Source organism: Mirounga angustirostris, unplaced genomic scaffold (assembly GCF_029215605.1).
Source record: "Mirounga angustirostris isolate CCGP_5_RB_7025 unplaced genomic scaffold, mMirAng1.0.hap1 SCAF_15, whole genome shotgun sequence".
In the NCBI taxonomy this organism is placed as follows: domain Eukaryota; kingdom Metazoa; phylum Chordata; class Mammalia; order Carnivora; family Phocidae; genus Mirounga; species Mirounga angustirostris.
This window is the reverse complement of record NW_026991723.1, coordinates 90,204,816-90,232,386: the sequence shown is the minus strand read 5'-3', so window position 1 is coordinate 90,232,386 and position 27,571 is coordinate 90,204,816. Positions and strand designations below refer to the sequence as shown.

The 27,571-nt window shown below is 53.5% G+C and overlaps 1 protein-coding gene across 5 annotated transcripts in view; it reads left to right on the top strand.

Moving 5' to 3' along the window:
• The window catches only part of AK8 (adenylate kinase 8), a 115,822-nt gene that overhangs the window by 2,466 nt on the left and 85,785 nt on the right, over nucleotides 1-27,571 (top strand). For 3 of the 5 annotated variants that reach the window (XM_045883419.3, XM_045883417.3, XM_064580133.1), the window contains exons 2-5: nucleotides 196-280; nucleotides 5,625-5,674; nucleotides 7,783-7,896; nucleotides 16,422-16,490. In XM_045883419.3, the coding sequence (XP_045739375.2) occupies nucleotides 196-280; nucleotides 5,625-5,674; nucleotides 7,783-7,896; nucleotides 16,422-16,490 (318 nt within the window). Of the gene's footprint in view, nucleotides 1-195; nucleotides 281-5,624; nucleotides 5,675-7,145; nucleotides 7,233-7,782; nucleotides 7,897-16,421; nucleotides 16,491-21,956; nucleotides 22,115-27,571 lie in introns of those variants that run through there. The other 2 variants (XM_064580134.1, XM_064580135.1) reach the window with 2 other exon arrangements.

Here is a 27,571-nt window from a genome sequence, read left to right as displayed (position 1 = left end):
GGGACCCAGGCAGACAGCAGCTGGAGCAGGGGCTGGATCCCAAGTTGAAGGCATGTGTGGTGGGTGTGGTGGAGAGATCAGGCCCCATAACCGGTGTTGGTAGCGACCAGGGTTCTGGGCCACCTGAGCCTGAGCCCGGGGCTCTGGATGCCCACGCAGCTGTTAACCACCTGGGTGTCTGCCCTGTGCCCACAGAACATGCTGGAGCAACTCCTGATCCACCAGCCCAAGGACCCCATCCCGTTCCTGATCAGTCACTTGCAACAAGACAATGATAATGGTGAGCATTCGAATGGGCCTCCCCCACTCCCCCTCCTCCTGCCTGACAGCTGTGAACCACTCTGTCCTCCCTGTGTCTGAACGGAGGGCTGGACAGGGTGGGAAGGGGTTTTGACAACTTGGGGTGGTGTCTGATTGAAAAATGCCTTAATTTCTTTGGGGCGCACAGCTTAAAATTTCTCTTGCCAAGTTATTAAAACGAAAACCTCGGAACGGCCCGTGGAATCAATTATTAATGCTTTCGTGGGTCCCATCTGATCTCACCTGTTGGGTTTAAGCTCTGTGATGACCCCACTTGTCAGGTGTAAATTTGGTTTCTGGTCTGCCTAGACAGGCAGCGCTTGGGTCTTCCTGATGGTCTCATGACTGGTGCCCGTTAGTGAGTGCCAGAGTTCCCCCAAACCTTGGCCCAAATGCAGGTCAGCTGGACCCAAAGCCACAGCTCAGAACCAGGGAGAAGGGAGGGGTGCTCCATTCCACGGTCAATTTGCCAAGTGGAGGATCATTCCCGTCCTGTGTGAGCTGTCAGGGAGAACTGGTGTCTGGGAGCTTTGATGTTTCTTTCATCGGGGCACTGGCCGCTTTGAAGGAGATACCAGCACACCAGTGAAGTTAGCACGTGGCGCGGCTGAGAGGGGCAGGGGCCTGAGATGCCCCGCGGTGGGGTTCGCACGCCTAAGATGAGAAAGGACGCTAAACAGTTTAAGAAACCGCCACAAGGAGGGCGCCTGGGTGGCTCAGTTGGTTAAGCGACTGCCTTCGGCTCAGGTCATGATCTTGGAGTCCCGGGATCGAGTCCCGCATCGGGCTCCCTGCTCTGCAGGGAGTCTGCTTCTCCCTCTGACCCTCCCCCCTCTCATGTGCTCTCTCTCTCATTCTCTCTGTCTCAAATAAATAAATAAAATCTTTAAAAAAAAAGAAAGAAACAGCCACAAGGAAAGGTGAGAGGGAGGAGACCCCAGGCCTGCGGGTGCACCAGGCACAGCTGGCCTTTCTGGTGTGCCCCACCCCCACCCAGATCCTGACCCATCTCAGGCTTGGCTGCAGAGCATCAGAGTGAGGGGCTGCTCAGGTCCCAGGGCCATTTCACCAACCTAAGCAGAGTGGCTCACAGAGGGCACAGTTGTGCCCCTTTCTGAGCCTTTGGTCAGGGAGAATTGAAAATTGAGTCCATTTGCCCCAGGTGGACATGGAGCTGTGAGCACAGAGGGCCGGGAGAACCACCTTCTCAAGCTGTCCACCTGGCCTCCTTGCGATCCTGGTGGGGTTCACCCTGCCCCACAGAGACGCTTCTAAGAGGCCTCCATTCTCTGATTGGCTGTTTATTACCTGGCATGGGGGTGCCTTCCTTTCTTGGGGGTCCTGCTGCAGACTGCAGCTCACCAGCCACGCCTCCCCCACGGGGCCTCCATTTGCCGTTTGCTGGAGGCCCAGGTGTCTGTCTGCCTTCCCACCTCCTCCACCCGAGTCTGGCCAGGGCTCGGTGTTCCTGTTATCCAAGGACCACTTTTTCGTACTGCCACCACCCAATAACAGCAAAGCAAAGTGAAAGCAGAAGCAAAAGTACAGGAAAAACAAAGCAAAAGTTAGAGTTGAAAGTAAAGTAAAAGTTAAATAGGAGCAAAGTAAGAGTGAACGTGACATGAAGGTGAGTTTGGTGAAGGACCCCTTCTTGCCAGGCCACGTGAGGGGCCCTCTGGCCCAATGCGCTTCCCCACGCTTGCCGAGCAGCGAACATGGCCCAGTCTGGGCCTTGGTATCCTCGTTCGTACACCGGCCGTGCTTGGGTAACTGGGATGGGGGCCGGCGGGGCGCTGCCTGGTCCCGGTGCCTGGGCGCAGGGAGGGCGGCTAGGGGGCCTCTTCATCCTGCTGGTTTGGGGTATGCGTGCCAGGCCACGTGTTCTCCAACCCCGGGCCCCAAAGCTCAGTCAGTCCCCCAGCTGGAAATTCAAGAGCTGAAATGTGAGGCCAATTCTCATTATGCTTTCATTTTGCTCCTCTGTGCAGATTTGATTTTCAGCGTCAAATTGCCCACTTTACCAGCATCTTTCTGTTTTAGACTCAGGGCAGCCGACGACACTGGGGGCTGGCCTTACCGCCCCCTCTGCCACCTCCTCTCTCCCTTCACCCCCTTCCATCCTCCTTAGCAGCCCCTCCATTCATTCACGGTCTGCTTTCCAAGGCCACCTGCCAGGAGCCTTGATTCCTTCTCCACACTATCCCTGCCCTGTTGCTCCCAAGCAGGGGTGAAGAACTTAGACCTGCCTCGTCTGGCTGTAGCTGGGGCTGGCCTCCTGGCCTCCTCAAGAGCTGGAGTCAGGGTTTTGGGCCCGATATTCTCTCAGGGAGTAGACGTATTGGATCCCAGTAACCACACTTTAGGGAGTCCTCCACTGCCTCTCCCAGGCCTTGGCTGGCCGCTCTTATGGTTGTTGGAACATCTTTGCCCTTTTTGCTCAAGTCCCAACCACTAAATGAAGAGCAGAGAGGGACATCTGCGGGTCCCCCCACCTCCCGTGCCCAGGATTCTGCCAACAAGTGAAGCAAAATGTGGGGGAACGAGGGAGGCTGGGCAGAAGAGCATGCTTTCATGAGTTTTTTTGGGGTGGTGGAAGCCAAGAACAGTTTAACCCCACCCTTCTGGAAGAGGACAGTGGACAAGGGGAGGCCCTCTGAAGTCCAGTGAGCATTTCCACTGCCCTGGGTCAGTGAGTAAGGTTGTCTCGCCTCCTTCCAGAGGCCTGGTTTACTGGAAACTGGGCGCTCAGTGCTTCTGCTTACTGGGCATGGTGTGGTGGGGGCAGTGGCTCCCATGGCCAGTGGCTGGTGTAGAGGGAGAGAAGGCTCCAGACTCATCCCAGTGAACATGTACAGGAGGGAATGAGGGGAGCCCCCGGCACATGGCTGGCAGCCCCTTCGCCTCAAGAAAAGCAGATTTAGTACAAAGTGAGCATTTACAGTAGCCCTGGGCAATATTAAAGCAGGTGATGGTGTATATAATGGTATGTTGCGTTTTTTATCAAACGTTTGTCCAAGAAAGCTGTGTATTAGAGCTCCAATACCTAAGGGTTTTCTTGTGAATTTTAAATCATGCTCCTAGTTAAACCTCAAAAGGATCTGTGGATGGAAAGGTTTTTTGATTTCCTTTGAAGTGGTTTGAAGAAGTTGATTACTCTTGGCAGTCAAGAAGCCTTTTATGACACTGTTTATAAATAATTACTCATGAGCAGAGCTGGAGTTTCAGGTGTTAGATTTTAAGAAACTAAAATTAATCACATAAATGTGTGCGAGAAATTAGGTGGGGAGAAAGGCCGTGAATGTTCCCCTTTTAAAGCATTTTCAGAGATGTGTACAATTTGGGTGCCACTTATTGGAGCCGGGGAGGGGAGGGTTTACTCAGCAGCCTTTGAGCCCCGCAACTTTGTCAAGATGAACGCCTGCCTTGGGAGTCAACTCATTGCCCAAATGTTCTTGTTGAGGTGCAGCCCCTTCTCCTCGGGCTCCGCAGGCCCTGAGTCCCATTGGGTCTGGCCTGAGTTTTGAGGAGCTTGAGCAGAGGCCTGTGGCTAGAGTCCCAGAGAGGCCGCTGGGCGAAGGGCACGGGGGCCGGGCCAGTCCCCCTGCTGCTCCCTTCCTGTGGCTTTGGCCCGCAGCATACTGGAAGCTGTGTCTACGAAGCACCCCAGCCGAACCTGCCTTGGAGAGGAAAGTGCATGCAGAGGTTTGCTGAGCTGGAGCGTGGCAGCATTAGCCTGGGCTGGAGGAGGTGCCCCTCGTCTGCCTTGTCCACAGCCCTCCTGCCCCCACATCCCTGATTCACATCACCACCGACGGGAAAGATCTGGGGCTTCCAAGAAGCAAGTTCACACATCATCGGGGCTATGGACCAGGTTTATAAGTGTTTAGAAACGTAGGAAACAATAGTGCTCTAAAGCAATTAGTTGGGGACACATAAAAATCAAAGAAGCAATGGAAAGCCATGACATGTGTCCAGGCTGTCATGTTCTCGAGGAGAGGGCAGTGCCCCAGTTGGGACGGGCACGGAGGATAGCTGCTCCCCTTCAGTTCCTGTCTAATGCCACTCACCCATGCTCCACCTTGCTTTGCTTGGCAGCATCCCTCCCCGTGCCGAGCAAGGATAAGGTGCTCCATGAGTGAATCAGTGAATCATCTGAAACCTTCCCTCCACGTTTTCCCTGAAAAGGAGAAGGTGCTGTGCATCTGGACAAAGGTCTATATTTATACCCACGCAGCCTGGCTGGGTCATCGGTGTGCTGATGATTAAATCATGGGCCAAATGGACACTAGCTCCTTCTCTGGGTCCAGTTCCAATCTAAAGGATCATGTGTGTCCCTCGTCCTCTGCTTGGACGAGTTCCCCTCCCGGTGGCCTGGCAGGAATGGGCTCTGCATATAGATATCAGAGGCTGAAGTAAGTGGGAGTATACACCTGTTCATCGTCCCCTTGGCTGAGGGGTCAGGCCAACAGTGGTGAGGGGATAGGTCTGCTTTCCCAACGTCCGTTCCGTGCTCCTGGCTCCCAGCATTTAGGGGTGGGGGTGTGGCGTGGCTCAGTCAAGGTGGCAATGGGAGGAATCAGCATGGATTCATGTTTCCAGACACCATGTTCTGATTCCTGTTTTGACCCAAGAACACAAGCCTTCCAGCACTTTTCCAAATCTGCTGGTCTGGCCTTTTCCAGTGGGCCAGCACCTACTCAGATGTCCAGAAGCCGCTTTAGGAATTCTGTGGGGCCAACAACCTTCCCGAGCCTGAAGTCTCCCACGGAAGCAAGCCATTTGCATAGAAATGCCCACATTTGGAAACAAAGACTTTTCCTATCTGGGGTTTTATAAATCTGGCCTATACATTCCAGGCTTTCCCCCATTATTTCCCTCTGTAAAATCATGGGGAATACAATTTGCTAAATAAAAAAAGCATAAATATATATATATATATATAAAAAGCTTGAAAGGTTGATTTACATAAAATACAGCTTTATTTGAGAGCGTGTCCCCAAGACAAAGTCCCTGTTTAAAATGCTTTATGGTGTTTGAAATCCCAATTGTTCCTGATATTTATTAGTTTGGCAAACAAGTTACCGTGTCCATGTCCCCTTGGAGACAGAAAAATAAACCATCTCAGTGATCACTTACTTCTCTAAACATAGAGAGTACGTTCGATGGTGAGAGCATCTCAGAGCCCCTGGGTTACAAACGACCGTGTCACTAGCAGAAAATGAAATCTGGGGGAGGAAGGAAATGAAGGCCCCCCTGAGCACTGCAGGCCCGGGGGATTGCTCTGTCATAGCGGGCGGTGACATTCAAATCTTTCTCTTCCACAGTGCCGAAGATTGTGATATTAGGTCCACCCGCCTCGGGGAAAACAACCATAGTAAGTGCATCATATTAAGTGTTGTAATACCGTAATATCTCATTTACCTGCAGAGCTGGAATGAGGCTGCCCCTCAGTGGGTTTTCAACACCACTGAGCTTTGCTTCATCCTTCCCCTCTCCTGCTTCTTAACTTATTTTCTTATTACGAGAGGTGGCATGCACGCTAGCAGAAAACCTAGAAAGCTCAGAACACAAAAGTATCATCCCTCAGCCATCTAGGGAGGAGCATTATTTTAGCAGCTGGGATATACCTTCCAGGGCGTTCTTGGGCTGCACGGACACCACCCTCGCACACCCTTAGCTCACATCCTTAGGATACATTTCTAGAAGCAGACCAGAGTCGAGAGACTTTTGACACGGACTCTTCAGACTCATTCTTAATGTTTTAATTACGAAATAGTTCAGTCCAAAAGGCATAGAAACTGCACCATGGATACTCACGTATCCGACCCCCAGATTTTACAGAATTTATCATTTGGCCATATTTGCTCTGGTGATTCTCTCTCGACTTTAAGGGTACAGCAAATACGTCATCCCAGCCCACCCTTCCTTGTCTTTCCTTGGAGACAGCCCCAGTCCTGGCGCTGGTGCGTCTCCTCCTGCTGCAGTTTGAAAACTTGTGAAGTTGTAAGTGTCAAAACTTGTGAACATTGCAGTCATCTGAGATGGAGCTCTGTCTTTTAAGAGCCTGGCTAGTGAACATCAGTTACCTTGTCCTTGATGAGCTGACACTTTGCTTTATTCAGAAAAAGAATTAAGATGGCTGAGCCTTACCCAAGCTGACCTGCATCTGCTTTGCTCTGGCATCATTTATATCCTAGCATTCTGTCTGTCTCTCTGTCCACCCATCTGTCCATCCCTCTATCCTTCTGCTTGTCAGTCTGTCTGTAGTTTTTCTACTGTGCTTCTCAGGATCAGGCTGCCAGCTCTCACTCCGGTCTCCTGTTTCACTGTAGAAACCAGGGGCTCCCAAGCCTGGCAGTCAGAAGCATTACCAGGTGCTTTGGAAGGTGCAGGTTCCAGACTCCCCTCCAGACCTGCCTGATCAGAATCTCCTGGGGAAAAGCCCAGGGAGCCTGTAGAAGCCGCTCCTGAGGTGGTAGCCTCTGCACTAGACAGACAGGCTTCCAAGCCATATTAAGGCCGAGTCATGTCGCTCTGGGTGAGGGGTCTCCTCGGCAAAGGGCCTTTGTCTTTGAGGCGTTCGGCACTCTGCGCCCACCGTGCTCACGCCCAGTTCTGGCTCTGCCCTGACCTCTGGCGAATTTGCTGTGTAGAGTTCCTGAAGCGTCGTGAACACAGACAACTTCTCTCATCAAGGCCCAGCTTGGCTGAGGCAGTCGACTTTGCCTCCTGGTGAGGTCAGGGCCCACAGCGCTTGGCTGGTGTTTGAGCTACAAACCTTTTGGTGAATTCACTATCCCTGCCTCCGACCGCTGCCTGGGGATACACAGACTCTAATTTTGCAGGAAGATGACACACAGTAAAATCCAGACAGAGCCCCAAAGGGCTGTCATCACTGACATCTGCCAACACGAGCAACAGAGAGAATTAAGGTTCGTACTTGCCCTGGGGGACTTCAGGGCCTTCTGACTCATCCTGATGCTGAAATGGTCATCAGTATAATCTTGGCATTAAGAACATTTTATTGCATTCATATTCCCTAAAAGGTATTCATCCCTGTAGAGTATACATAGCCATCAACGAACGAAACATTCATTTGGCTAGACCAGGTCATGTCCCGATCTAAGGAAAAATGAACGAGTATGCCTGGGACCCATGTTAAGGTCCTGTCCGTGCATTTCCTATTGTAAACCTTCTGAGGCCCGCAGAGCTGGGACAGGCATGCCCGCAGAGCTACATGCATGGCCCGTCTGTAGGTTTTCTAGTAGTCACTGGCTGCTGGAAGGAGAGAGGGCATTCAAGTGGCATTCTCGGGCTGGGAGGGACCCTATGGGCTTGTCCCCCTTGGTGGCCTCCTTCCCACTGGAAATCATTATGCTTCTAGCCTTTTCTAGTAGATTGTGGAAGGACCTGGGCATTTGAATGGAGTGCCGTCCATTACAGCTTTCACTAAAATGCTCGTGTCCTCTTTCCTCTCTTCAGGCAATGTGGCTGTGCAAACATCTGAGCAGCAATCTTGTCATGGTGGAGGACTTGATAGCCAGAAAATTTTCCTCGCTGGCTGAGGTTGCCAGGAAGCATTATCAGAAAATGAAGGTGGGACTGGCCCTGGGGGCTGGGTGGGGGGGTGGCGGGCAGGAAGGTGAGATGAGGTGACAGCTTCCACGGCTCCCCCCTCTCCCCCCCCCCCCCCCGCTAGTTTCCATTTCCTTGTGGATTAAGTGAGGGAGATGCTAGGATAAGATGAGATACAGGCACGGTAGGATGGAAGGGAGGAGACAGTTCTCAAGTAGGGTCCATCCTGGTGGGGATGGAGGTGAGGGCTTTGGGGCAGAAAGGGTCATTCATAGAGCGAGGAAGCCGCTCTGTGCTGATGGAGTGGCCAGGGCTCGCTCCTTTCCAGGGTCAGCCCCATCAGGTGGGTGCCCAGGGGCAGGGGCTCCGTGCACGGATGATGGAGCCCCCATCCAGATGGGCACGGGGTTTAAGGGCAGTCCTCCAGCTGTCTCTGCCAAGGAAAGACCAGCGTGCTGCACCTCGGGGCTTCCTCCTGCCATCCGTGGCACTCTGTGGCGCTCTGTGGTGCTAGGGCCGCCCTCCCTGTCCCCTCTGTCTGTGGGTGGCATCCCAGGGCATTGGGTGTTCTGTTCCTAAAATTTCACTAACCCCATATTTGAAAATTTTTTTAAATAGGAAATATAGAGCTTGATTATGTTGTTTCTCTTTAATACAAACAGAAACTTCGAAATGTTTCTTCATAATCTCCTCTGGACTATAAGCGGATTTCTTAGTCCATTTGGGCGGCAGTCACAAACTACCACAGACTGGGTGGCTTGGCAGCACAGGGTTGATTCGTCCCAGGTCTGGGGTCTGGGAGTCTGAGGTCATGCCTCCAGCAGAGGCAGTGTCTGGGGTAGGCCGCCTTCTTGCTGTGTCCTCATGTGGTGGAGAGGGCAAGGGTGCTCTCTGGGGTCTCTTTTTTAAGGGCACTAATTAATCCCATTCACTAGGTTTCCGCTCTTATGACCAAATCACCTCCCCAATCCCCCCCCAGCCCAATACTGTCACCTCAAAGGTTAGGATTCATCATATGCATTTGGGGGACACAGGCGTTCAGACCATAGTAGCAGGGATGTGCCCTCTTGGGCATTCTTTATGAAGACTCTGGCTGCCTCCTGTTTGTAAGGGAAGCCGGCTGAGAAGGGTAGGAATCCCTGTGTTTGCTGAGTGCTTTCCAGGCCTCCCTCCTCACCTTGTAACCTCCATGACCTCTGTGACCTCCATGCACAACGTGGGCATGTCCGCCTCCCCAGCCTGTGGAGGTTAAGTAACGGCCCAGGGCTCGGGTGGATTCAGGCCTAACCCAGAGCCGGGCCAGCAGTTGAAGTGTGTGTGGGTGGGGGAGGGGGGCCACAGTGGTTTCTGAGGCCCCGATGGAACAGCACCTTCCTCCTTGGCTCTGCAGCCAGAATTGGGCACCACCTGGGGCCACTCTCTGCCTCTTTGAGGCCCCTTCATCTTGTATTTCCATCCCGAGGTTTCTCTTCTGTCCTTCCTGGCCTCCACCGTGTTCCCTGCTTCCAACCCCCCACAGAAGCAGCACCAAGGCCTCAGGGAAGGGGCTCTGCCCAGGCCAGCTGGTCAGGTGTCCCTGGGGCCCAGGCAGCTCTGGTGAAGGGTGGTGGGCTTGGCAAGGCGACTGGGGCACCAACATGGCTGGGAGGGCCCTGTGGCAGGGCAGGGGCAATTCTCAGGGTTGAGGCGTGGGACTCCCAACCCCAGGTTTGCCGGTTACCACAACCTGATGGAAGGAAGACCTCATTCAGCAAGGTCGGCCACTGCCACGGTGAACCGACTCTAAATATGCTCAATCCAGAGCACTTCCTGCCCCCCATTGCCTGGCGGGGACTCTCAGGGGGAGCAAGTGATGCCCCGCATGCTCCCCAGCCCTGTGGTCTTGCAGGAACCGGTGTGTGCTTATGGTTGGAGGGACACCAGCATTTGGGGTGGGAATATGGTTTTAGAAAGATAGTGGTTATCTCATTTTCAGAGAGCTTTTCGGGGTGGGGGAGGCAGGCTTATTTCTAGGGTAAAGATGCTTTTATCAGGTTTATCAAATTCAGCAGAGGGGAGGATTTTAAGGAAATTCCTCCTGGGTTTCATTACGCTAATTATCCGCGTATTTCAGACCACATCGAAGTGCTTTCAAGGGTGTCCGGTTGGGGTTCCATGGTTCGGAAGCACAGGGGAGGGAAGATGAAAGGCAAGGCCATCAGGAGTACGATCAAGGAGTAAAAGGTCCGAAGAGCCGGCAGGGGTGCACGTCGGGCGGCTGCGCGTGGCCTGGCCGCAGATGGCCGTCGCCAGACATGGCCTCTCGTTAAGGGTCATCTTTAAATCGCCTGCGGATCTGGAGCCTTTTATAGCTCTTTTTGCAAGTAGTGATAATACCTTCACATCCCTAATCTTCTGTTCATCTCGGCTCTGCCCTCCTACTCGGAATTCTCTTGCGTTGCTGGTGTTAACCAAGACCTCCTCATTTTAGGCATTTCCAGATGGTTCCCCAAATACTTCCTCGTCCCCTCCTGTGTGCCACGCACTCTTCCTGCAGTGCCGCGGGAGACCCAGAGATGAACTCCTTCTCCTGGCCCCTGGGAACTCCGGGGGAGGGGGGATGTCTAAGCTAAGGGGCCTGGAAGCCTCCTGCCGTTGGCGGCTTGGCTAATTCACTCACCCCCTGAAGCATTCTCTGAGCAGTGACTGAGTCCCAGGCACTGGCTCGCGGCTGGAAGAGCGGACAGGCTGCAAGATTCAGGGGCTCAGTGGGGCCATAGCCTAACTGCAGGGTTCATGATGTGGAAGAGCCCAGAATCAGGCAAAGGGCCACAAAACCATGTGAGCAGGGAGGGATTGGACCAGCTTTTTTGTTTTTAACTGTTTATTATAAAATATTATAGTGTGACTCAGAGGCAGGGAGAAAGGCATTAGAACCCTCACGGGCCCATCACCGGCTACAATCAGCATTGGCTCACAGCAGCCTTGTTCCACGTGTTGTCCCGCACCCCCCTGCTCCCGGGTCATGAGAGCAAACCTATAGGGCATTTCATGTCATCCGGAGTTGTTTGTCTGCCGGAGTCCCAGGATCCAGTCCTGCATCAGGCTCCCCGCTCGGTGGGGAGTCTGCTTCTCCCTCTGCTGCTCGCCCTGCTTGTGTTCTCTCTCTCTCTCAAATAAATAAAATCTTTAAAAAAAAAAAAGGAACTCTGACCCACAACTTGCAGCGATCTGCCCAGGCAACGAGCCCGTTGTCCCCCAGCTGGGGAAGCCGGCGATAACCCTGTCATAGTTGGCCCCACGTGGCCAGAACTTGATTCATCACGGAATTTTTGTCCCTACTTCCAGCTTATGGCCAAGCCGAAGAAGCCAAGCACACAGGGTGCCCTGCTTCCCGGTGGCCGCCTCCCACTCCCCCAGGCCGCAGCCCTGCCAGGGCACGCCCGCCATCGCCCCGTTGGTCCACCGCCAAGCTTTCCCTCTCCACCGCCCCCTCGGAGCCTCTGCCAAGCCCAAGTGATGCGGCGACCCCTCCCCAGAACAAGCCCTGGCTAAGTAGCCCTTTGCTTTTCTCATTGGGTCGGCCTTCATTTATTTCTACTTTCCAGAAGATAAGGGCTCTTTTCTCTTAAACACACACACACACACACACACGGTCACACTTAGAAAACTCACTAGTGTTTCTTTGGTATCAGGTCAGAGTTACACTGTCCCTGAGCAGACACCTTTCTCGTGGTCCTCCAGCCCTTTGCCCACTCTGCCCGGCCCCAGGGCACTCTGGGTGTAAACACCTCCCTCGGCAGGTGTTTCTCATCTCCTCTCCACCTTGACCAAGGCCACCTTCGCTCTCAGTTTATCCTGTTTTGTCGCATCCTTTTCCCTCATCTGCCCACTCTGGTCCATTCCCTAAGCCCACCCCATTCACTGTCACAAACACTGGGTAGGGGAGCCCTGGGGGCAGAGTGGGGAGCAGGAGGGAGGCCTGCAGGAGCCCAGGGCACAAAAGTGAAGGAGGCTACTGCTGTCAGGTGCTGACCCTGCACTTGTACGAGCCTGAGAGTCAGCGCCTCCTTCAATTCTGGCCCAGGGCTTCTGGAAGCCTAACCCCAGTCCAGGACCCACTGGAGTTTGGGAAAACCTAGTCCTATGGGTTTCTAATCACACAGGAGGTAGTAGGAAGAAGAGGTTCCCTGGTGAAAGGATATTTCTCTGCAGCAGGAGCTGGGTGTGATTGCTCTGGAATGTTTCAATTTCTAAAGAACTTTATTACTGAATCCCTGCAGGGAGAACACACACTCGAGAAACCACCTGGTCCAGAAGTTCTCAGTCTTTGTGGCACGTGAGATTCGCCTGGGTCCTGCTGGACTCGATTAGTCTGAATCCCCGGAAGTGGTGCTGGAGTTTCAGATGCTCCCCAGGGAATTCTAACGTGGCCCCGGGCCCCCAACCGCCACTCCCCTTTCTCATTGTGGTTGTTAGTCTTACAGCACAATTATCGCCAAATCAAGGTTTCTTGGGTGTGCAGCTGTCGTATTAGGGCTCCACAGCCTGTGTTGTTGAATGAATAAGTGACCCAGGCTCTGAAGGCCAGTCAGGCAGGAAGGAGCCAGAGCTGGGTTCTTTGCAGCTCCAGTGTCATTTACTCCTTTCAGTTCTGTTGACAAAGTTAAAGTCTGGTGGAGCCCGGTGCACCCAAGTGCCCAGCTGCCGGGCCACCATTTAACGTCCAAGGGAAAGAAGTTGTGCCGTCTCATCCTGCCTCCATCTACACACAAGGATGGAGGGCTCTCCAGTGTCGCTGAGGATTTCTGGGATTGCCCTGGTCCTGTGGGTGGCCTCCATCCGCTCCGGCCATTTCCTCTCCAGCCTTGCTGCTCCATGTCCTCGTGTTCTCTGGCGCTGGAGTCCTCCTGCTGTCTCGTGTCCCCTGTCCGCCACTCCAGGCGGTGGCGTGAATGGGCCTTGTGGAAGGTTCAGGGTCGTGGAGGTTCTGCCTGTGGCCCAGGACCATTCTCCCTGTAAAGTTCATCGGCCTTTCCCACTGCAGGGTCTCTTCCGGGTCCCCTCCCTCTGGGGGCCTGTCATATGGCACGTGGTCAAGGGCGTGCTCTTCCTTCAAGGCCTCCTCTCCCATTCTCTCCCTCCTCCTGCCGCCTGTTGCCCGGGCCCTGCCTTTTGAGCATTGTGTGAGTGCCTGCCATCCAGACCTGCTCTGACAATCCTGGAAACAGTAGGAACTTGGAAATGAGAGTTGTCTTTAAAGATTCTCTGACCACTTCTTAAGTGAGCTCAAGTCCAAGTTTGGGCTCCCCACCCCCACCAGCAGCACGTGTAGGAGGAAGAGGCCGGACTGGGCAGACCAGATCTCAACTGTTGCCCTCCCGACTCTGCTCCAGGTGGAAGTTCATACTGTAGATCAAAACACCCTCTGCCTCTTGAGCAGGCGTCACCCAAGGTGACACAGGGACAGTAGGGGCCCTGAGAGTGGGGCCTGGTGATGGGACCGCGCCGGCTGTGTCATCCCAGTGAGGAAGCCCGGGTGTGAGAAGTGAAGGCAGGTGCCCCAGGGGGCTGAGCCAGGGTTCCACCTGCCACCATCCCTGGCTGCCTATGCACAGCAGCAAACCAGTGGGCCACTCAGTGGGGGCGGCACGTCTGAGGTCAGCAGATCAGTGGGGTTGGGAGCTGGACGGAGAAGAAGGGTCCACACGGGAGCCGATGCAGCCAATTCTGCCCTTGATGAGAAGAAAGCAGGGAGACGAGAGGCCAGGGCCCTGCATCTGATCTGGGCCTTCTCTGTGACCAGTGGGGGTGCCACGGGGCTTTACCAGTTTGTCCCTGATTCTCCCCACAAAGCCAGGCCTTGGGGGGCTGGGTGGGAGAGCATGACGGAGCTCTGGGAGGAGGGAGCCTGATTCCTGAAAAGACAGTTTGGCAGGACTCTGAGAGGCGCCCCTGGAAGCCCTGCTGCTGACGTGACACATCAAAGCTGGCACTGAGACAGTGCCAAGGCGGGGAGCGGTGGGGGGTACCCGGGAGGGGCTGTGCTCAAAGCCATGGGCCTGTCCCCTGCTGGGCAGGCCCCCGGCGGGTGCCGTACCCCACCTGGACCTGTCTCCTTTCAACCCGTGTTCTTTGACTGGCTTGCACCTCCCCTACCCCCATCTCCTCCTCCACCTCCACCCCTGCCCATCCCAGTACCTGTGTGAATGCTGCCTCCTGAATGGGTATTGTCAGGGACAGGAGACTAATCTCGAAGGGAAATGGGCCTCAGGATGGAAGCTGGCTCTGCCTGGGGTCGGGAGGGGACATGCGGGGACAGGAAAGGGCTGCTCCCTGTTGACCCCTTCCCTCGCCAGCTGGGAGAAGTTTCCCAGGAGAGCTGGGAGGATAGGGCTGGGGCAGAAAGTCACCCTCCCCAGCAACCTTTCCCATGTGGGGGAGGGCTCTTGGGTGCTTGAGTTTGCTTCTAAGACGTGGTTTCTCCGGGTGTGCTCCCTGGACCAGCAGCCTCAGCATCCCTACCTCGAGAGATCAGGAGGATCCGAGCGCACAGGAGCTGAGCCCCCTTGGGGACTGATCCCCTACCCCTGGCTTCTCTGCCTTGCCAGCACCCTGTTCCCTCTCTCTGAATTGCTCTGTGGGGGAGCTGACCTAAGCCCATTCGCTGAGACATGGCAAACATCCATAGTTAGAAGTGGTTGAGCACCGTCTGTTCCCCACACCCTCGCTGCCAGGACATAACAGATGTGAGGCATGGACACATTCTGCCACATGCGCCATTTCTCAGCCAGCCCGGACGGGGCACGGCCTGTTGGAGAGGCTCTGGTGTCCCAGCTCTCTGTCTCTCTAGGTGCTCCAACAGCCCTCCAGGCGGACATGACAGCATTCCCGAGGCAGGATCTGGTCTCCAAACCCTTACAGATGCTGGCTCTAGAATGAAAGATCCAGACTCTTCTCCAGTGTCACTAAAATGTCACCAAGGCCACCACTAGCCCTAAGGATACTTCAGGAAATTGCCCCCCCCCCCCCCCCCCCCCCCGCCGCCACTAGGCTGACATGGTCCCACTCTGGGGTCCCCAGCTTGGGAAAAGGAGCATAAGGTAGATTTCTCGCCACCTGAGCTGGGCATCTCTGTGTGCACTCAGTGCACACCCAAGGACCCTCATCTGCACCTGGCAGGAGCCCCTCCCCTCCTCGGGGCTGGTTCAGCCCTGACATAGCTGGGGATGTGCTGTCCGGGGCTGGCCTGGGAGTCTGCTTTGGCCAAGCGTTGGGGTGTTTATGGAGAAGCACCAGCTTTTAGTGATCTTAGGTCAAGGGGACACGAGGGAATGGGTTTTCCAGGCATCAGCTCTGGGGCATTCAAGGTTTTGTTAGAAAAATAGGAGTTGGTTGTGAAAATTGGGATGTTGATTCTGGCCAGAGAAAGTTCAGGAGAGAGACAGAAGGTCAGCCATCCTTAACTTCCTATCTGCGCACCGCTCCCCCCGCCGCCCCCCTGCCGCCTGCCTTTGCTGGGCCCAGGGAGAGCAGAGTGCTGAAGAGGCGGGGCTCTAACTACCCTGCGTGGGTTCAAGTTCTGCCTCTGCTCCTCCCTGCTCGTATAATCCAGGGGAGGGGCTTCACCTCTCTGAGGCTCAGTGTCCCTATCTGTAAAAAGGTGATAAAAATAGTACAGATTGTCCAGAGTTGTAAACATGGAATAATGTAGCTGGGCACAGTGCCCAGCACAAAGGGTATAATCAACAGGTCATTATTACTATTTATTGAATGTGTTCAGGAACATGAAGTTTCATTAACTCATCAGCTGGCAAGGGCATCCTATTTCCTTGGCGCTGACTTGAGGCTGGGGCAGAGGTGCACTGGCCAATATTTAACAACCAGCTCTCTGGGGAAAAAAGCCCATCTTTGCAGCATTCGCCCATTTCCGTGGTGTAAATACTCCTACCATGGCTGATTTCAAGCTACCACCGTGAGGTCTCTGAGTGCCAAGTTGGGAAGAGATGGGCATCATGGCCCCCTCCTGCACTGGGGTACAAAGATAGTAAGACTCGGTCCCTTCCCTCCAGGAACTTTGAGACTTCCTGGGGAGTTGGACACGTGAGCAGACCCCTGGAAGGCCTTGTGGTTAGAGCAATAACCGAGCTCGCCATTGAGGATTATGGCGGCCCCTGGCCGAGCCTGGGGAGGGTCAAGGAGGGCTGCCTGCAGGCGGTGGCGCTTGGGCCAAGGCTCTGAGGGAGCCTGGAGTCTCTCAGGAGGGGTGAGGGGAGCATCTGGCGGAGGCACAGGATAAGCAAGTGTGGAGTTCGGGGTGCACGTGTGGTGGGGAGCTGTCAAAGGGGTGGTTGGTGTAGAATGAAGCTCAGGGTAGGTCTGGGGGCTGCAAGGTGGGCCCGGGCTTTACAGGGGCCACTGGACATCAGTCAGGGACTGGGAAACCTTTGTGTTCACACAGCCAGCTCCTCAGTGTTCAGCTGAGCCCCCTGGCCTGCCAGTTACGTGTCCTTTTTGGCTCAGCATGCGGGTTGGGACCCTCATTCTGCATGTCATCTTTCCTTTAGAAACTGTCCAGCACACTGCTCATCAAACTGATTCAAGAACGCCTGAAGGAGGAGGACTGCATCAGGCGGGTAAGAAACCCTGTGTGCAGCGGCTCGGGGGCTCCCAGGGAGAGGGGCTCTGTCACCAGATAAAGGGAGGGTGAGGGGCGTGGGTTCAGGTCCTAGCGGGGAACCTGCAGAAAAGGAGAAAACAGACAAACCAGATCTCAGTGAAGTTGAGTCTGTGGACGTGGGTTTCACCTTGGATGGAGCCAAATAACCAGGTGGAATCTGGGGTATCCGTCGGGGATCCCAGGACAAAGCTGGCCTGTCCCAAGCGGTGACAGGAGAGTGTTTAAGGAAAGGGTGGTTGTGGAAGTGGGAGGTAGTTGAGGCAACCCACAAGCACTGCTGAAGCACCTGAGACCAGCCCCATAGCGAGCGGGGCACTCCTGGACCTGGAGGGGCAGAGGGAGAACTGGGGGGCACCCCAAACTCTCCTCTGCCATCCTCTGATCTCCTGCCAGCACCCCATCTGGCCAGACCCAATGAAGCCAGAGGGCAGTGTGTCCAGGTGAGGCAGTCCATTTGTGGAGGTCAGCCTCCTGGGGCATGGAGGGGATTGGAGGGGCAGAAAGCAGGCAACAGGAGCCATGGGCGCCCTGGGAGGGCTTTAGACACACGGACTCCCTGGATCCTCAGAGGAACTCCATTGGGTGGACCCCATGACTCCCCGATTTTACAGATGAGGAAACAGGGTTGGCTACGCGATTTCCAAATATCTTCTCCTGGTCCACAGCTCGTCTTAGTGTCCTCAGATCAGTGGCTTTCACAGAGCAAACAGTTTTAATTTTAATGCAGTCCCATTTATCGATGATTTGAACATTTTTAAAGTATTCCATTTTCATTTATCTCTTGTGTTTTTAATGATATTTCTGTATAGCTTTTTCAAGCTATGATCTAATAATGACGGTATACAGACTACGTTTTCTCAGTCTGTTCAGAGTCACTTCTGTGCCATCTGGAGCAGAATGTCCAGTAGAGTCCCCTCCCCTCCGTGAGTGTATGTCCGCCCTGGGTCTTACTGTGTGTGGACACTGAAAACCCTGGCAGGCAGCCTTACCAGCTTTGCTCTCCGTCATCAAACCTATTTTAAAGAACTCGAGGAGAACCATCTGTTCTGTTTATCCAGGCATTTCCATTTCTGATGATCTCTCTTCGTTCCCCTCACTGTGCGTGGCCCCTTCTATCTGGAACTCTGGTCAGCTCTGCCCCCAGTGAACTCTCACAGAATGTCTTTATTGCCTTCATTCTTGAAGCATATTTGTCTCTGGATTCAGAATTCTAGATCCCCAGCTCGCTCTTCTTACACCTCAGTGTCCCACTTCCTTCCGGTCCGTGTGGTATCTGGCGCAAGGGCAGCCGCCCAGACTCCTGCCCAATTAGCGTGTCCCTTTCCCCCCTGGCTTCCTCCGACACTGTTCGGAGAACATTCTCGGTTCCCAGCGGTTTAATCACCATACGTGATTCATCCGGATTTATTCTTTTGGGGGTTTGTTAAGTTTGTTAAGTTCCTTGAATTTGTAAGTTTACGTTTTTCTCCAAACGTGGGCAGTTTTTGGCCATTATTTCCTCCTTCGCCGTTCTCTCCCCCGTGTCCTGAGGCTCCAGGGCTGTGAGCACTGGCTCTGTGGTTCCCTCCATGGTCGCTGAGTCCCCATCCTCTATTTCTCTCCCCTCTGTCGTGGATCAGATAATGTGCATTGAAGCGTCTTGAGGCTCACTGAGGCCTTCCTTTCCCGTCTCCATTCTCCTGTTGGGCCCATCCAGGGAGCTTTTAATTTGGATTGCTGTTTCTCAGTGTTCAAAATTCCACTTGGTTCTTCTTGCTGTCTTCTGTTTCTGAGACTTTCTATTTGTCCATGCATTTACTTGTTTGAGCTCCGTTGTTATTATTATGTCTTAATACCAACTCTGGTGGCTCAGTCGGTTGAGCATCTAAGTCTTGCTCTCAGCTCAGGTCTTGATCTCGGGGTCATGAGTTCGAGCCCCACATTGGGCTCCACACTGGGCGTGGAGCCTGCTTAAAAAACACAACAAAACAACAGCTGCTTCAGAGTCTTTGGTAACTCCAACAACCAAGTCACGTCAGTGGTGACATCTGAGGTCTTTTCCCATGTGAGTTGAGATTTTCCCGGCTGTCCTTGTGTTGCATGATTTTGTATCCTGGACATTTTTCATCTTGTTGTGAGACTCTGATCTTGTGTAAATCCTATGGTGGATGTTGGTATTGTTGTCTTCGCAGACCACTGATTCATTTGGGCTCAGGCCGCAAGTTCCAGCCACCTTCTCTGTGTTGTGGTTCCCATCTTGCTTCTGTCTTCAAAGCCTTTGCAAGTTCTGTGCGGCGCTCCGCAGCTCTGTGCTGTGTGCGCCGCTCAGCGGGGCCTGGACCGGGTCTGTGCTCTGCTTCCTCTCTCAGTGTCTTTAGAAAGCTGTCTGGGTCACACCCTTGTACACACAACTTGCGGGGAGCCCACGAGTCCATAACAGTTTCATTTGGTTGCTTGCCTGAGCTGCTCTCTCTGCCATTTCCATGGTAACTTCCAGTTCCCCGGTGCTCCTCTTTTTGGTCCTCTGGCCAGAAAGCTGGGACTTTGTTTCCCGCTCTCTCACAGGCTTCCTGCGACTGCGGCCATGTGGCAGGAGGGCAGAGAGAGGAGGAATGAACAGGGCTTTGCTTCGTTCTCTGGGGACTGCAGGGGAGGGGCCCCTTGTCCCCTCAGAGCTGCCGGCACCTGCGGGCACCCTGTGTCGCTGGTGCCACACCACAGTGCCGGGAGAATAGGGTACGAGAAACTCACGGAGATCTCCCCCACTCTCTGACCGTAGGAGTGCCCTCTCCCGCTGCACGAGCCGGACACGAGGGCCCCTCCCGGGCCTCTCTCGGTCCCCACCTGTCACCCACCGTCAGGTCTCAAGGCTGCCTGACGCCCAGGCCGGGGCTGCTGGCTTGGTGGTATTTTGAATTCTGGTCTTCTTTCCTAATTCACCTACCACTGTGTACTTTTCTGATTCCTCACATGGCTGCCCCGTGCCTGCTGCCCCCGCATTCGAGCTGCTTTCGGTGGGAGTGAGAGGGTGGGCCGGGCCCACTGTGGGTTCCTGCCCAGAACCACAGCTTGTGTGCTTACATTGTTTTAATATTCACCTGTGTGTCCACGTACACACTCTCCCTCTCTCTCTTGCTTAAAATTCATCGAGAGACCCAAATCTGGGAAGATCCCCGGGCATCTTTCCAGAGTGCTGGTGAACAAGTAGCCATTCTCGCAGGCTCGGGCTGCACCGTCCTGCCCTGTGAGTCTAAATCACAGGAGAGCCACAGATCAGCTGTGGTCTGGGTTTCAGAGTCTGGTCTAAACAGTGTATTTTCCTTCGACCTCGGGTTGTTCACGGTGAGATGATGGTCTTCCACCGCCCAGCACAGGCCAGTGCCCAAAGTGCAGAGGCCGTTCTAAATTGGGGGTAGGCAAATGTTCTCTGTCAAGGCCAGATAGTAACTGTCCTAGGCTTTGTGGGCCATATGGTTTCATGTTGCAACTACTCAACTCTGATGTAACATGAAAGCAGCCATCACAGTGCATAGATGAAAGGGCACGGTTTGTCCCAGTAAAACTTTATTTACTCAGATAGGCAGCAGGACAGATTAGGCTCAGGAGCCATAATTTCCTGACCCCTGTTCTAAATGATACTTCCACGTGATCATACAAACACTTCTGCCCTTTCTCTTCAGTTCTAAATAAAAAGCCAACTTCCCCCCTTGCTCACCACGGACCCACCCCACACTCCCTCACTTCCCCAGGCTCCCTGTCCACTGTCCTGCCGATCTAGCCCATCCTCTGGGATGGGGGCAGTGAGGTTTAGGGGTCATCTGGCTCCAGTGAGCCAGGAGGAACTAAGGTCCTATAGGAGGAAAGTGAGGCAGGGCTCAGGCTCCATGTCCAGCCTGGAGGGGGGAGCCCTCATTCCTCCAGACCCAATTCCCACTCCCACCCCCAGCCCCTTGGGTTAAGTCTCAACAGAGGCCGGCCTCAGCGTCTCCTTCCCCATAGGCCTGGGGTAGCCCTTCCTTGATCCAGTCCCTGTCCAGGTGCCAACCTGCTGCCCTCTGTCTAGGAGCTCCCTCCTATCCCACTCCCAGTGAAATAAAGCCTCCTATCCCCACCCTCACCCCCACATACACAAAGCAAACTTCCACCTTCCAGCAGTTAGAAGAAATGCCACTGAGCCATAGTCTCATTTTAAGTCTTGTTACCCATTCCCAAGCCCATCCCGCCCCCAGATGAGCGCCTGTTACAGACACTGCATGGTCCTTGCTGCTGGGACCCTTCCCCTCTGCCTCAGCCCCCCATGAGCAAGGTGGTCCCTTGGCCTTGAGCTTACCACCTGCAGTTAGAGACAGCCTTGGATGACCAAAGCAGGAGCAGCTGTGAGAAGGGCCGTGAGGGCCACTAACCAGGCCGGGAGAGCCAGGTTGTTCCAGAAGCCTCCAGAGATGGGGCTGGGGTGGTCTGTGGAGGGGCTCTCTTGGGGGGAGGGGATGGAAGGCAGAATGAGGCTCCGCCCCCCTCCATACTCAGTTCAACCAACCTGTGATCAACTCTTTTTAAAACTGACCCATCAATCGATCACCCTTTTGAAGGTTTCCTCTCTTTTATCTGGGAGATGCAGAAACAGTCATTTGTCAGGAATAAAGAGGGGAGGGGAGAGCCTCCTAAATGACTGGAAACGGGCTGGCACTTTCCTGTACAAAACGCTCTATGCCTTAATCCGTAACCGATTATGAATTTGCCAAGTCAAATTAAACTCTTGCATTGCAGATCACTAGGCTAGAAGCATTTGGGTCTGCTTCTCTTCTCTTCACTAAGCTGCTTCTCCACTGTTTAGAGCAGTGCTGGTCCCATTTGGCCAAATATCAGGTGTTACTCCTTTGGTATGAGTGTACCCAAGTCACCCAGACTGGAAACTGCCAGCAGGATGGGCGCTACATTAGAAAGCAGAACCGGGGGCACCTGGCTGACTCAGTAGAGCATGTGACTTTTGATCTCGGGGTCATGAGTTTGAGCCCCACGTTGGGTGTAGAGATTACTTAAAAATAAAATCTTAAAAAAGAAAAAAGGCAGAGCTGGATGGACACAGCCTTCCTCCCATGTGAGGCAAACTCAGTATGCTGAGAGTTCCTGGAACCAGGACGGTTAGCTGTGGCTCTAAACACAGCAACTCTTCAGTTCCTGCCCCAGGACTGCCGCTTGCCCTGAGGACTGAGGGCTACTCACCCACACCCTGGCCAAGCTGCTGTCCTAGTGCGGGTGGCTCCATGCTCCGTCTGGCAGGATCTCCCCACGCTTAGTCCAGATTTCCTTTTAAGATGCTTACGATACCAAACCACCCCATGATCCAGGAGCTCGAGCCAGAACTGCCGTGTCCTGGCTGTTCTGCTCACAGGTCAGGTGTTGGCCTTCACTGGCTACCTCGGTGCAGGAGAGGCCCAGAGCTGCAGCCCAGCTGACCGGGGGGACTAGAAAGGCACTGGGTCCGCCAGGCAGGTGGGCGAACCCAGCCTCTCCACTCAGACCCTCCTCTTGGCTTTGGGCCAGGCTTCACCCATCCTTCCATGACCCAATCTTAAGACATACAGAACGGCGTTATTTTGTGTAAGTGATTTTCATAAGTTACTGCATGTTTCTGGTGTATAAGTGTTCAACCTGGAATTCAGAGGCGTGGCCTCGTGGGGTTGGGCCATTGGGTGCATTCTGTTGGGGAGAGACACTGCCTGGAACTCATACCTCAGAGATCCAGGCACTAGATCCAGACACAGGATCCAGCTGGACTGGGCTGGTTTGTTCATGTAATTTTTAAAAATCTCTATGAGTCACTAAGTCATGGTTTCTGGGGTAAAGATGGTGGTTCTCTCCATGATTTCAACTAGATGTCCCAAACTTGCCCTCGGTGACCTAGAATAGTCTCTGAAACATGCATTTAGCTACTATAAACCTTCTTGAGCTTATCTAAAAGTTTGATCCACTCAGCCTCTCTGCAAATGCACCTGCGGTGTGAACAGTGTGAGACCAGCATCCCCGGTCCTTGCCAACAGCTACCACCATCATCAAGATGGTAATATTTATTATTAGTGTTATTAGTTAGTTATATTATAAGTGATATTATTATTAGTTATATTGTACTGTATGACTCTATTGTATGTTATAATTAATACTCTTGGTTGATTTAATTCTATTTATTTAGTATTTATAATGAGATTAGTGATCGTCATTATTACTGTGTTGATGATGGTGGTTAGGTGTCTGGACTCCAAGGAAGTGGGGCGCCTGCCTGGCTCCTTGCTCACTGCACCACACTGCAGGGCACAGGGCCCTGTGCATCGAGACTGCAGTCGTTATACCGTCGATGGTGAGCACTGATGGGGGTGTGGGGCCGAGGGTGGCATCCGTGACCTCATTGATCTTGATAGCAGCCCAGTGGGGGAGGCACTGCCCCCACTGCATTGAGGGATGCAGAATCTAAGACTTGCAGAGGTTGTGTGTCCTGCTCAGGGTCCCGCAGTGAGTCCCAGAACAGAAATGCCAACACGGAGTTGTGATTTGGCCACTCTGTTCTTGTCTCGCCAATGCACAGTGTCCCTCCCGGGAGTGCTTCGCTTCAAGAGCCCCCAGTTCCCCGTCCGTACAAGGACAGGCGTGGCTGGAGCTTTGAAGCCCCTCCGGCCTCACAGTCTGATTCTGATCCTGTCCAAGCCATTGTAACCTGCAGAGCAGAGAAATATCTCCTTTAATTTGCTTTAAAATCTCTTCTGAGCTTCAAGGGGCATCCAGTACCTTTTTCATCTCTTCCCGGTGGAGACAGGATTTCAAGAGCAAGAGGTGAGGCTCCTAATTATGTGCTTTGGTTGTTCAAAAACAAAACAAACCCTCATCCAAAATAAACAGGCTTTCTTGCTTTTGGGGAGAAAAATGACACATATGCATATTCATTTATATGGTAATTATTATTATTTAGCTACACAGGGACCAGAATTGGTAATTTAGAGCACAAAAAGGAAGCAGGGAATAGCGTTCAGGGAAAAGTAATGCAATCATAACCCATCAGGATTCTGTAGTTAATGTTGGGGTTTTTTTCTTCTCTTTTCCTTTTTTTTTGGTCTAATGCAATCTCTTTGAAGAATTTCTTTGAAGTGACCATCAAATGCATCAGAGAAAGAGAAATTAGCACTTTGTATTGGAATGATGAAAAGGAGGTGGGCTCTACCTGTTGGGGACCCATGGCCTTTCTTTAGGGACAGCCGAGGTCCTGATATCTGAGAGCTCTTCAGACCACGTCTCTAAGGGCAGAGGAAAGCTAAGAAATGAGGCAGTGGGTTCAGGAAATTTGAGAGGAAAAGGCTCTGATACCAGAGAGATGCTAAATCGTACTTCTTCAGAGTCACATTTGCTTTCCAGGGTTTGGATTACTGAGGTCCCTTTCCTTCTTTTGGTCCTAATCCATCCTCGCAGCTACCCTGCTTTCTTCCTGGCCCCTTCTTCATACTGCTGCCGCAGGGATTGCTTAACATAAAATGACGAATTTATTTCTTGACTGCAATACATTTGTATGGTTCAGAATTCAAAAGGTGCCCAAGTCCCTTCACGCTTCTGCCCCCCAGCCATGTGCTCCCTTCCTGGAGGCAACTGACGTTAAGTTTCCCATGAAAGAACACCCCTTGGAAGGATGTTTATATTCTATGCCTACAGAAGTGGTTTTCTTTTTAAAACAAATGTTACGGTGTCCTCCACTGCTGAGAACCTTCGCTGTATCCCACCCCGCCTGGCTGCCCAGTTTCGTCCCTCTGGCCCCTGGTGCCCGCTCCTTTCACACGTCCTCCAGCTTCACCTGCGTGGCCCCTCTCAGGGCCTCTGCACACTGAGGGGAGGGACCCCCAGCAGTTTTCCTCCCCTGGTGTCCACACCTTGTGTAACTCTCTCCCCTTGAGTGGGAGCAGGACCAACAGAAGAGGGCAGAGGTGAGGACGGGTCATCCCTGTGATGATGTGACATGATCTAACACTGGAGAGCCTCCTTACTGGCATGACCAGCAAGCTGCCGTGTTGGAGAGGCCCACGTGGGCAGCCCCCAGCCAGTGAGAAACCAGAGCCCCCATCATACAGCAGCACAGAAGGGAATCCTGCCAGCAGCCTGATGGCGCTCGGAAGCCAATTCCTCCTCTGTCCAGCCTCCGGATGAGAACACAGCCTGGCTCTCTCCTTGACTGCTGCCCTCTGAGACCCCAGCAGAGAACCCAGCTAAGCAGCACTCAGACTCCTGCTCCACAGAAACTGAGACGATAAATGTGCCATTTAAGCCACTAAGACTGTGCATTCATTACCCAGCAATGGAAGCCTAATATACCCGCGCTCTTCTCACTGCCTGAGGTCCCCACCCCGCCGCGGGGCAGCGCTCCTCCTTCCTTAGTCTCAGGTTAGAGTCACTCCCTCGGGAGGCTCCCCGAGCTTGCCAAGGCCCAGGGAGGCTGGGGGCCCTGTTACATGCCTTCACGGCCTCTTGCTGTCCTACTCCTCCAGACCCCCACAGTCACGGGGTGGGGACAGGGGCCCCATCTGTCCCAATCAGCGCAGAACCCCCAGCTCATCTCGTGGTGTCCAGCATAGACATCAGGCTCGGGAAATATTTATGACATTCATGAATGAGAGAACGCCATTTGGATGAGTCCGCAGTCTGTACCACCAGGGCAATGAAACCCTATCCTCACTTGTTGTTGGCCCAAGGAGGGGAAGGTGCTTAAAATACAACGTGACTGTGCCGTTGAGTCCGAACATCCTAACAACGGTTTCAACAACAGGGACGTGTTTGTCCCAAGGCTTCTCGGAGAAAATATTTTGATGGTTGCCCTGGCGTGGTTTTAGGTAACTTGTGGGGAGACCTGTTTAGTGACTTTCCTCATCACATCATAAATTGTTTCCATTATCAGTGCTTTCAAGGTCCCCCTTTGGCCTCGGTCCCATACAGTTTGACCAGGTTCAACTGCTGTGTTCCGAGAGTAGCATCGTGCCCCAAGACCCCAGGGCTCAAGGTTTGAGAACCATCTTCCAATTCGATCATGGTACCCTGTGCCAAGATTTCCTGTGTCCTCCCTCGTCATCTCTTTCATCAACTGAAACAAGGGTCAGCCACCAGGACGCTGGATTTTGAAATATTGAGTGAAGGCCTATCATAAAAGTGACTGTGCCCTGTGGAGGAATTCTAATTCGTCTTATCAATTTTTTTAAAACATTGTCTTTAGAAGTCATCCTACCTAAAACCTTTTACAGAAAGAGAAACTGAGGCCCAAATGGAAGAGGGACTTAGCTAAAGTCAGAGGACCAGTGGCCAGGACAGCAGGTTCCAACAGGTATAGCTTCCACCAGGGTCTCTGTGATGTTGGGCCAGGCCCTTTGACAAAGGCACTTTTGTGTCACCAGAACCAGACTAAGTTGGAAGGTCATGGATGAGAAAATATCTGGCTAAGAGGAGAAAAAGAAGAAATGTTTTGATGTATGGTTGCCTCCGTCCCCCAGATGTGTGGTGGAGAAGGAAAGCTTTGTACCCAATTACCATGGCTTGTCAGACGGTGGGAGTTTATCACCCAGGAAAAGGCAGAGGCCCCTGCGCATCAGGGGTGTGATTTATGGGCCCCACAGATGGCTTGTGTCCGCCTCTGCTGGCCGGAGCTGTCCCTGGCATGTTTGGGCTGCCGGGCAGCAGCTAGGAAGACGGCAGAAGGGACCCGGTGGGGAGAGCCCCCCAGGCCATAGCACGTCCCTTGTGGGAGCTCTCTGAGGTCCCAGACAGGCCACGTGCGCTCTGGGGTCCACAGGGCTGCCTTGCTCTCCCTATTTAAGGAGATGCTACAGGCAAGTGCTTAGCACCGCGCCTCGCTCTGAGGTCCATTTAGGCAGGGTGAAGACGCTTTTCCCATGCAAGAGGAGCAGGTGAAAACACATCACATATGGGCGGGAGAAGACTACTCCTTCCTACTTCACTGCACTGGAGTCCGGCGCACTTCTGGGGGCGCGCGTGACCTGCCGCCCAGCACGCCATCGGCATCATTACTCAAGTGAGTTCTGGAACATCCCACCGCCCGCATGGATGAAAATTAGCAGTCTTTTAAATGTAGGGCTGGAGGGAAAAAAAGAATCAATGAAATTTAAAAACCAGCTGGAGTCCATCTCTGCTTCTGTCCACACACCTTGGTTTTTCTTTGATTCTGTGAGCTTCCACTTGGGATGGAGTCCTCACCTCCCGATGAGGACTAGCTCGAAAGGAGGCCGAGCATGAGGCCGAGCAGAAGCCAAGCACATAGAACTCGTTCCCCTCGAGGGCTGCTCTGGGCTCTCGGGCAGGCATCTTTATCATGAGTGAGGCAGGAACTGGCCCCCTTGGGCTCAGCGGGTCGGTGCCCTCCCCAGTCGTGTTCTTTGTCACAGCATGGTCTTTCTGCTTCCCAAACCATGATGCTCAGAGCCCCAGCCAAGGGGACGCTGCACTTGAACGGACACTAGACTTCAGCATCCTTGTGTCTGCCCCTGGTGCGCCCAAGGGGAGCCTGCGGGGACACCACCCCGTCCGCACCCAGGTCACTGTCTGTAGTTCCAGACACTGTGCCAAGCTCTGAGGCATTTTCTGATGGGAGCCACACAATTCTCCTACGAAGGTGTCAACAACTAAGACTTATGGGCATCTACTGTTTGCCATAACCTGTTTTCAGTCATGTTGGGGACAAAACAGAACAAAGGAAACAGTGCCTCCTTTCATGGGCATGTGGCTAGGGGTGCGGGTGGGGGGCCAGCGCTGCGGGTGGGGGGCCAGAGCAGCAATCCTCCCCTCTGGCCGAAAAGGAGGCCGCAGCACCAGAAACCCGCTGTGGATCCAAAAGAGGGATCCGTGCGCTATCTAAAGGAATACAGACCTTCCAGAAGTCTGTCACATTCAAAACATCTGGCTCCACATCATCTCCTTCCTTGGCCTGAAGAAAGAGTGTCATCATCAGAAGCCAGACTTTGGTCCACCAAACGCTGACCTCGCTCCCCAAGTTCCCAGGCAGGAAGAAGTTCTGTGGAGCTC